At 40.6% G+C, this 9,594-nt stretch overlaps 1 protein-coding gene across 1 annotated transcript in view; it reads left to right on the top strand.

The window, feature by feature from the left end:
• LOC123995391 (neurexin-3-like) overlaps positions 1-9,594 on the top strand; it is an 834,015-nt gene that overhangs the window by 635,413 nt on the left and 189,008 nt on the right. The window contains exon 19 of the mRNA XM_046298964.1: positions 7,051-7,232. Coding sequence (XP_046154920.1) covers positions 7,051-7,232 — 182 coding nt within the window. The remainder of the gene's footprint in view (positions 1-7,050; positions 7,233-9,594) is intronic.

The raw sequence follows: 9,594 nt of genomic DNA, 5'->3' as shown, positions 1-9,594 counted from the left end.
CATTTTGAAGCTAAAATTACATTTCATCTCTTCACCAATAGTTATATCCAAACATTTAAATTGAACAACAATTACATGTGAATCCGATAACTACAATCTGCAGACTTTCCACTGTAGAGTTTATGTCATCTCATCATTGATGAGAATGTCTCAGATGACAACCGAACTGACATCATATTCATTAAGTACCACCGCATATGTTCAATTGGTCAGATTACCAGAATATAGTTCATTTCCCCCCACCTACTGATGTTCCCAGAATCTCTATGTTAACCAAGGGTTTTTTAAATATAATCTCAGTAGGTTAGAGAGAGGAAAAAGGGGGGAAGAGGTATTTATGACTGTCATAGACCTACCCCCAGGCCAACGTCCTGACACGTCTCTCTCTCTCTCTCTATTGTCGAGAAATGTTTTATAATTTAATGTGTTTACTGTTTGTCTATCTTTTTTATGTATTTGTCTACAAGTTTCTATATGTTTACAACAAGCAAGGGGCATTGGGGAATCATAACATATTGTATGGAATACATTTGTACTGTAGTGGAGTCGTCTCTAGAGTAATGCAAGGTCTCTTTCATGATCATGTGAAACGTCAATTGCTATGGAAACGCTGGGATGAGTTTTTCATTTATGTTAAAGGTAATTATGATGCAACTATGACGGCGATACAATATGGATTACAATTATCGTCATGAATATTAAGGATATACGCACTACATGTTACACACCTAGACACGCAACAAGTTATTAATTATTTGGACATCACACATTATAGTCTTACTCTTATACAGATGTTGTACACACTCTCACTATATCACATCCAATATCATACACATCAACCTACTCAGATGTACTACACACATCAGATCTTGTCTCTATTTTCTAACATCTGTGGCGTTGGCTCACAGGCAAACAGGGTATAAAACACATGTAGCTAGAACCTATTTCTTGAATTCTTTAGAATTATTTTGTGATGGACAAAGAAACTCAAAAGGTGTGATGATATTTATTTTTAAGTCAATTAAAATGTGTGTGAAGTATACACTTTTGTTTCACAGTAGATTTGTTTAAGACCACCAAGAAACACTGGATTTAGCCCACTGCATTAGTTATTAAGTGGGGTAGAAAATGAATCTGTTTAAGTCATAAGCAAAGGGCCCAACTTAAAGAGTATAATTACCCTTTCAAAAAGAGGATGGCATGATTGACTGTGACAGCCACCCCCTGGAGAGCAGCGCTCCTTTGGGGTGTAAGGGGTATAAATAATTTTTTAAATATTTTTTTTTATCCCCAACCTAGGAAAAATCACCTGTTGTTTGGGTATCGTTATGTTATATATGCCCTCCTATTGTTGAAATGTTTAGATAAAAAAAACATTGTTTCAAACACGCCTGCAGAGACATACACACACACACACACACACATCCCTCAGACACAGACGCACACAAAACCCCGAAAACATTGTCTTGAAACACAATTGCATACACACACACGCACTCGCACACGCACACACACCCCAGGATAGATCAACTGCAAACACATGCTTTAACATACACGGATGCACTATCTTGTTAAATAAACACTAACTCTAAAGTGTGACAGCTTCTATATGCAACTATATGCAAACATTAACACTCTAAGGCGTGAGAACGGACGACAGGATGTCCTGACAGGATGCCCATATATGGGCACTCCTTAGAGCACTTGATAACTGCCCTGACATGATGCCCATATATGGTCATACACCACGTGACCCATGACATAGGGTCATACATTTGATGTGTGCCGTCTACTGTATTCTCTCTTGGGTCAGTCAATTACTAATATACGAATACTATTAGTAAAAGTATTTATCTTCAACTCACAATCTGTGGATTCTATTTGATTAAATAGATTGAAATTGTACGTTAAACATCACAGCATAGTTGAAAGATATGTGTTGCGTACAAACCCGAAGTGGATGGCCAGCAGAGATAGATGGGATGGGCTGAGGGAAGCTGAGGGTTGGGATGTGGAATTGGAGACAAGTGGGAGTGGAGCTGCTGTGTGAGAGACAGATGGTCAAAGGTAAAAGTTACAAAAAAAAAGTACAAATAAACATCATTAAAAGCTTGTTTGAATGACACTGAGGGGCAGTGTTTTTACAACTAAGGTCGGTTTGCCTGAGGCTGACGCCGTGCAGGTGTTTTTAGACATGCATATACACACACTCCCATTCAAATAAACACATACAAGAACACACACATACATGTAATAGTGCCAGACATGCACACAAACATATACAGTAGGCATGGCTGTTATGATTCCAGTTGTCCTTGATGTCCTTATTTAATGTATACATTTTTTAAAATTATTTTAATTTTTAATTTTTGCGATGTTTGCCGTTTTCTTCTGTTTTTTCCTTTTTTCTCGTTTGTTCATTCTCCTCGTTGTTGGTGCACTGGGGGTTCTTGGGGGTTCTTGGGGGTTCTTCGGGGTGGGGAATGTAATTCATTGTATTTTTTATTTTTATTTTTTCTTCTTGGTGTGGGTATTGTGTTTCAGATATTCAATGAAAAAAATGATAATAATAAAAAATTAAAAAATAACCTATGTTAGCCATCCACAGAAAAATACTGAACCTTAGCGCGCACACTCATACACACACACACACACACACACACACACACACACACACACACACACACACACACACACACACACACACACACACACACACACACACACACACACACACACACACACACACACACACACACACACACACACACACACACACACGCACACGCACACGCACACGCACACACACATATATAGTCCATACGCGCACACTATAGCTACATTTGACTCCACGACTGATCTGAATTCAGCTGGGAGGGAGGGAGGGAGGGAACATTTCAGGTATGACAAAGCAAGGCCAGATCCAGCCTGACCTAGCTGAAGGCTTACAGCTGTCTCACTGTCTAACAGTATGAGCCAGAGCTTCCTGGGCTTTGTGAACTATACCATTTTGAAGAATGCTCGTTGTATACAATATGTAGGGCTGAAGATAAATATGTATGTTACATGTAAGTCTAAAACATCTCACATTAGTGTCCTGTCCACGTCTGTACATTATGCTGCCTCATGCTATAGAAACAGGACATAGGCGCCTTCCCTATGGACTGTTCTGGCTTGGGCTTACAAAACATCTAATAGTGTCTGATCAAGTCCAATAGGTTCCAGAAGAGTGTGTTTATTACATGGTCTTAATTCTGTGCCTGAAGGCAGGTTCGAGACAGTTACCTGGTGGCTTCAATCACATCTCTCTCTTTCTCTCTCTATTCTCTCCATCCCTCTAATCTCTCTCTCCTATTCTGTCTCTCTACCTCTCCCTTTTCCCTCCCTCTCCTGTCTCTCTCTCTCTCTCTCTCTCTCTCTCTCTCTCTCTCTCTCTCTCTCTCTCTCTCTCTCTCTCTCTCTCTCTCTTGCTTGCTCTTTCTCTTCCCTCTCTCTCTCTCTTCCCTCTCGCTCTACATCCGTATGTTTCTGAGTCTCCTGGGTCTTCAATCTGCAGGACAAACCAGATTGTTTCTGACCACTCAGAGAGACCAGATTGTTTCTGACCACTCAGACAGACCAGATTGTTTCTGGCCACTCAGAGAGACCAGATTGTTTCTGACCACTCAGAGAGACCAGATTGTTTCTGACCACTCAGACAGACCAGATTGTTTCTGACCACTCAGAGAGACCAGATTGTTTCTGACCACTCAGAGAGACCAGATTGTTTCTGGCCACTCAGAGAGACCAGATTGTTTCTGACCACTCAGACAGATGTTGGAGGTGAACGATTGAGAGCTGGATCAGTAATACACTGATGGAGAGATGGGGAGGAAGGCCACATTCTCTATTAAACTAGCAATTGACCCCCCGCAAGTTTTATCTGGCATCGCCTTCAGTCTGCACTGTGGTTCTTGCTAGATGCATACATACACACACCCACATACAAACACACAAACACTCAAACCCACACACAGACCAGATTGTTTCACCAGCCCAGACAGACCAGAGCCCAGAGAGACCAGTGGTTGTGAATAGCAGACCAGATTGTTTCTGACCACTCAAACAGTAGCTCCAGCCTATTGATCTATCAGGCACTCTGCTAAAGGTCTCTTTGATCTCTTGATGATGTTTACAGTGAGTGAGCTGGCTGAGGATTTCTATAGATCCTCACCGTTTAATAGTGATGTCTTATGCGGGCTGTTTTGTGGGTTTAAATACAATGCAACCAAACTTTAAATTTCTCTCTATATGCCTGTCTGTGTCTCTCTCTCTCTGTCTGTGTCTATCTCTGACTGTCTCTCTCTCTCTCTCTGTCTGTGTCTCTCTCTGTCTGTGTGGCTCTCTCTGTCCCTGTGTCTCTCTCTGTCTATCTGTGTCTATCTCTGTCTTTGTCTATCTCTGTCTTTGTCTATCTCTGTCTGTGTCTATCTCTGTCTGTGTCTATCTCTGTCTGTGTCTATCTCTGTCTGTCTATCTCTGTCTCTCTCTCTGTCTGTGTCTCTCTCTGTCTGTGTATCTCTCTGTCTGTGTATCTCTCTGTATGTGTCTCACTCTGTCTGTCTCTCTCTAGTTGTGTCTATCTCTGTCTGTGTCTATCTCTGTCTGTGTCTCTGTCTGTCTGTGTCCCTCTCTGTCTGTGTCTATCTCTGTCTGTGTGTGTCTGTCTCTCTCTCTCTCTGTCCCTGTGTGTCTCTCTGTCTGTCTGTGTCTATCTCTGACTGTCTCTCTGTCTGTCTGTGTCTATCTCTGTCTATCTGTGTCTATCTCTGTCTGTGTCTCTCTTTGTCTTTGTCTCTCTCTGTCTGTGTCTCTCTCTGTCTGTTTCTCTCTCTGTCTGTGTCTCACTCTGTCTGTGTCTCTCTCTGGCTGTGTCTATCTCTGTCTGTGTCTCTCTCTGTCTGTGTCTCTCTCTGTCTGTGTCTCTCTCTGGCTGTGTCTATCTCTGTCTGTGTCTCTCTCTGTCTGTGTCTCTCTCACTGGCTGTGTCTATCTCTGTCTGTGTTTATCTCTGTGTGTGTCTCTGTCTGCCTATGTCTCTGTCTGCCTATGTCTCTCTCTGTGTTTCTTTCTGTGTCTCTGGCTGTGTCTCTCTCTCTGTGTCTCTCTCTCTCTCTATGTCTGTGTCTCTCTCTGTCTGTCTCTCTGTCTGTCTATGTCTCTCTCTGTCTGTGTCTCTCTCTGTCTGTGTCTATCTCTGTCTGTGTCTCTCTTTGTCTGTGTCTCTCTTTGTCTGTGTGTCTGTCTGTCTGTCTGTCTGTCTGTCTGTCTGTCTGTCTGTCTGTCTGTCTGTCTGTCTGTCTGTCTGTCTGTCTGTCTGTCTGTCTGTCTGTCTGTCTGTCTGTCTGTCTGTCTGTCTGTCTGTCTGTCTGTCTGTCTGTCTGTCTGTCTGTCTGTCTGCCTGCCTGCCTGCCTGCCTGCCTGCCTGCCTGCCTGTGTCTCTCTCTCTCTCTAGTAGACAATGTATTTCAGGCTTTCTACCCTTTTTCTCACTCTGCATATGTTATATTAAACCAGAGGAAGGTTCTTCGATTTTTTTTCGTACTACCAGCCTTTGTTCTTGGTTTGCAGGCTTATGTTTAATACATGAGGATTGGGAGACTTATTCGATTGTTGGCCTCTGCGCCTGTTATTCCCAGGCAGGGACTATTTTAAAGAGTTGCTTTAGGTCAGAAAATGCACCCTGGGATCTGTCGTCTCCCACCTCATGTGGTAGACTTTCTGAATCAGATTAGTATTTAGAACATGGAGGACTTGCCTTTGACTAAGTGATGTGGGAGGATTTGGTTCTATGGCCTTTTTCCCAAACAAGGTGAATCCACTTTGGAGGACAAATGTGAAATGTGACCGCACCATCCCTGGTGTCTGGGTTGGGGTCATTTCTGAATTGAGTTGGAAATTGGTCTTAAATTCCAATTCAATTCTTGAATTTGAATTGATTTTGAATTGGCCAAACCCCACAGCTGTTAATTCATTTAAATTCAAATGGATAATGTACTCCATAAATCACATTTATTTCTGACAGAATTTATAGTTACCAATACTATGTTGTTATATTCTTACATTTCATTTTTTAAAACAAATTCTCTAAAGTTTTAAATAATTACAGTGGTCTGAAAATATTGTCATATAATTGTGTAGGTTGTCTATAATAATTCATAATTCACTTAGATGTTATTAAATTTAAAAAATACACGTACTGTATATATCCCAGAATGCATTAAGTTAAAACACTCCAGAATGGAATGGAACAACCTAACATGCCATGACAAAAATACAGAGTTATCATCAACCTAATATTTGAAATAGTAAATGTATTGAGGTATTGGTCAAAGGAATGAGACTCATATGTTAGATGTCTCAGTTGAATTTATTTGAATTGGTTTTAATTCAATTCTACTTCCTTTAATTCCATTTCAATTCAAATTCAGATTTCTGTGGCCAATTCCAATTTCAATTCATGTCATGGGTTGATCCCAAGTAGTAGTGTTCTAGACCGAGAAGCTTGTACCTCTCTTTTTCCCTTTCAGTGTCTTGCTCTGTCTCTCTGTCTCTCTCTCTCTCTCTTTCTCTCTCACTCTCTCTCTTTCTCTCTCACTCTCTCTCTCACTCTCTCTCTTTCTCTCTCGGTCTCTCGCTCTCTTTCTCTCTCGGTCTCTCACTCTCTTTCTCTCTCAGTATCTCTCTCTCTCTCGGTCTCTCCCTCTCTTTCTCTCTCGGTCTCTCACTCTCTTTCTCTCTCAGTATCTCTCTCTCTCTCTTTCTCTCTCAGTCTCTCTCTCTCTCGGTCTCTCTTTCTCTCTCGGTCTCTCGCTCTCTTTCTCTCTCAGTATCTCTCTCTCTTTCTCTCTCAGTATCTCTCTCTCTCTCTCTCTCCCTTTCAACCCCTCTCTCCCTCTCTCTCTTTCCATGAGGTGATGTTTTTCAACTTGGGCATTGATTTTGCTATCTACATTAGTTGAAATGTACCAATATACTTTTTCTAAAACATCTCTCCCTGTCTCTCTGCAGCTGGTACCACGTATATCTTCGGTAAGGGCGGGGGTCTGATCACGTATACGTGGCCTAACAACGAGAGGCCCAGCACGCGTACCGACCGTCTGGCTGTGGGCTTCAGCACCACCATCAAGGATGGAATCCTGGTTCGCATCGACAGCGCTCCACGACTAGGGGACTACATCATGCTACACATCGTAAGCTATTTTTTAGACTACTACTGTGTGCCCTATAGCTTTTGCAAGTGCCATGCTCTACAAACTGAGCCACATGGGACTAACCATTCAGTCTACACTGTGCTCCTATCTAACCCTCGGCAGGGAGATGACATCCAGCACTACATTGTTAGTTTTACTACTAAATTGCCAGGTTTTCAGGGGCCTCTGTGTATTTACAGTGACTCCTTACTGTAGTAGTTCAAGTAATTTCCCTTCTCCCTGGTTTTAAACTGTTATTTCAGTTACTGATGCTTTTCCCTGGTTCTAAACTAATAGTTCAGTTACTGATGCTTCTCCCTGGTTTTAAACTAATAGTTCAGTTACTGATGCTTCTCCCTGGTTTTAAACTGTTATCTCAGTTACTGATGCTTTTCCCTGGTTCTAAACTAATATTTCAGTTACTGATGCTTCTCCCTGGTTCTAAACTAATATTTCAGTTACTGATGCTTCTCCCTGGTTCTAAACTAATATTTCAGTTACTGATGCTTCTCCCTGGTTCTAAACTAATATTTCAGTTACTGATGCTTCTCCCTGGTTCTAAACTGATAGTTCAGTTACTGATGCTTCTCCCTGGTTTTAAACTAATAGTTCAGTTACTGATGCTTCTCCCTGGTTTTAAACTGTTATCTCAGTTACTGATGCTTTTCCCTGGTTTTAAACTGTTATCTCAGTTACTGATGCTTTTCCCTGGTTCTAAACTAATATTTCAGTTACTGATGCTTCTCCCTGGTTCTAAACTAATAGTTCAGTTACTGATGCTTCTCCCTGGTTCTAAACTAATATTTCAGTTACTGATGCTTCTCCCTGGTTCTAAACTAATATTTCAGTTACTGATGCTTCTCCCTGGTTCTAAACTGATAGTTCAGTTACTGATGCTTCTCCCTGGTTTTAAACTAATAGTTCAGTTACTGATGCTTCTCCCTGGTTTTAAACTGTTATCTCAGTTACTGATGCTTCTCCCTGGTTCTAAACTAATATTTCAGTTACTGATGCTTCTCCCTGGTTCTAAACTAATATTTCAGTTACTGATGCTTCTCCTGGTTCTAAACTAATATTTCAGTTACTGATGCTTCTCCCTGGTTCTAAACTAATATTTCAGTTACTGATGCTTCTCCCTGGTTCTAAACTAATATTTCAGTTACTGATGCTTCTCCCTGGTTCTAAACTAATATTTCAGTTACTGATGCTTCTCCCTGGTTCTAAACTAATATTTCAGTTACTGATGCTTCTCCCTCTAAACCTGATGTGGTTCTAAACTAATATTTCAGTTACTGATGCTTCTCCCTGGTTCAAAACTAATATTTCAGTTACTGATCTTCTCCTGGTTCTAAACTAATATTTCAGTTACTGATGCTTCTCCCTGGTTCTAAACTAATATTTCAGTTACTGATGCTTCTCCCTGGTTCTAAACTAATATTTCAGTTACTGATGCTTCTCCCTGGTTCTAAACTAATAGTTCAGTTACTGATGCTTCTCCCTGGTTCTAAACTAATAATTCAGTTACTGATGCTTCTCCCTGGTTCTAAACTAATATTTCAGTTACTGAACTATTTCAGTTACTGATGCTTCTCCCTGGTTCTAAAATATTTCAGTTACTGATGCTTTCTTTAAACTAATATTTCAGTTACTGATGCTTCTCCTGGTTTAAACTAATATTTCAGTTACTGATGCTTCTCCCTGGTTCTAAACTAATATTTCAGTTACTGATGCTTCTCCCTGGTTTAAACTAATATTTCAGTTACTGATGTTCTAAACTAATATTTCAGTTACTGATGCTTCTCCCTGGTTCTAAACTAATATTTCAGTTACTGGATGCTTCTCCCTGGTTCTAAACTAATATTTCAGTTACTGATGCTTCTCCCTGGTTCTAAACTAATATTTCAGTTACTGATGCTTCTCCCTGGTTCTAAACTAATATTTCAGTTACTGATGCTTCTCCCTGGTTCCTGGTTCTGGTTAAACTAATATTTCAGTTACTGATGCTTCTCCCTGGTTCTAAACTAATATTTCAGTTACTGATGCTTCTCCCTGGTTCTAAACTAATAGTTCAGTTACTGATGCTTCTCCCTGGTTTTAAACTGTTATTTCAGTTACTGATGCTTCTCCCTGGTTCTAACCTAATATTTCAGTTACTGGTGCTTCTCCCTGGTTTTAAACTGTTATTTCTGATGTTATTTCTGATGCTTCTCCCTGGTTCTTAAACTAATATTTCAGTTACTGATGCTTCTCCCTGGTTCTAAACTAATATTTCAGTTACTGGTGCTTCTCCCTGGTTTTAAACTGTTATTTCAGTTACTGATGCTTCTCCCTGGTTTTAAACTGTTATTTCAGTTACTGATGC

The sequence above is a fragment of the Oncorhynchus gorbuscha genome, linkage group LG14 (genome assembly GCF_021184085.1).
Source record: "Oncorhynchus gorbuscha isolate QuinsamMale2020 ecotype Even-year linkage group LG14, OgorEven_v1.0, whole genome shotgun sequence".
Lineage (NCBI taxonomy): Eukaryota > Metazoa > Chordata > Actinopteri > Salmoniformes > Salmonidae > Oncorhynchus > Oncorhynchus gorbuscha.
This window is presented reverse-complemented; position numbering and strand designations above follow the sequence as displayed.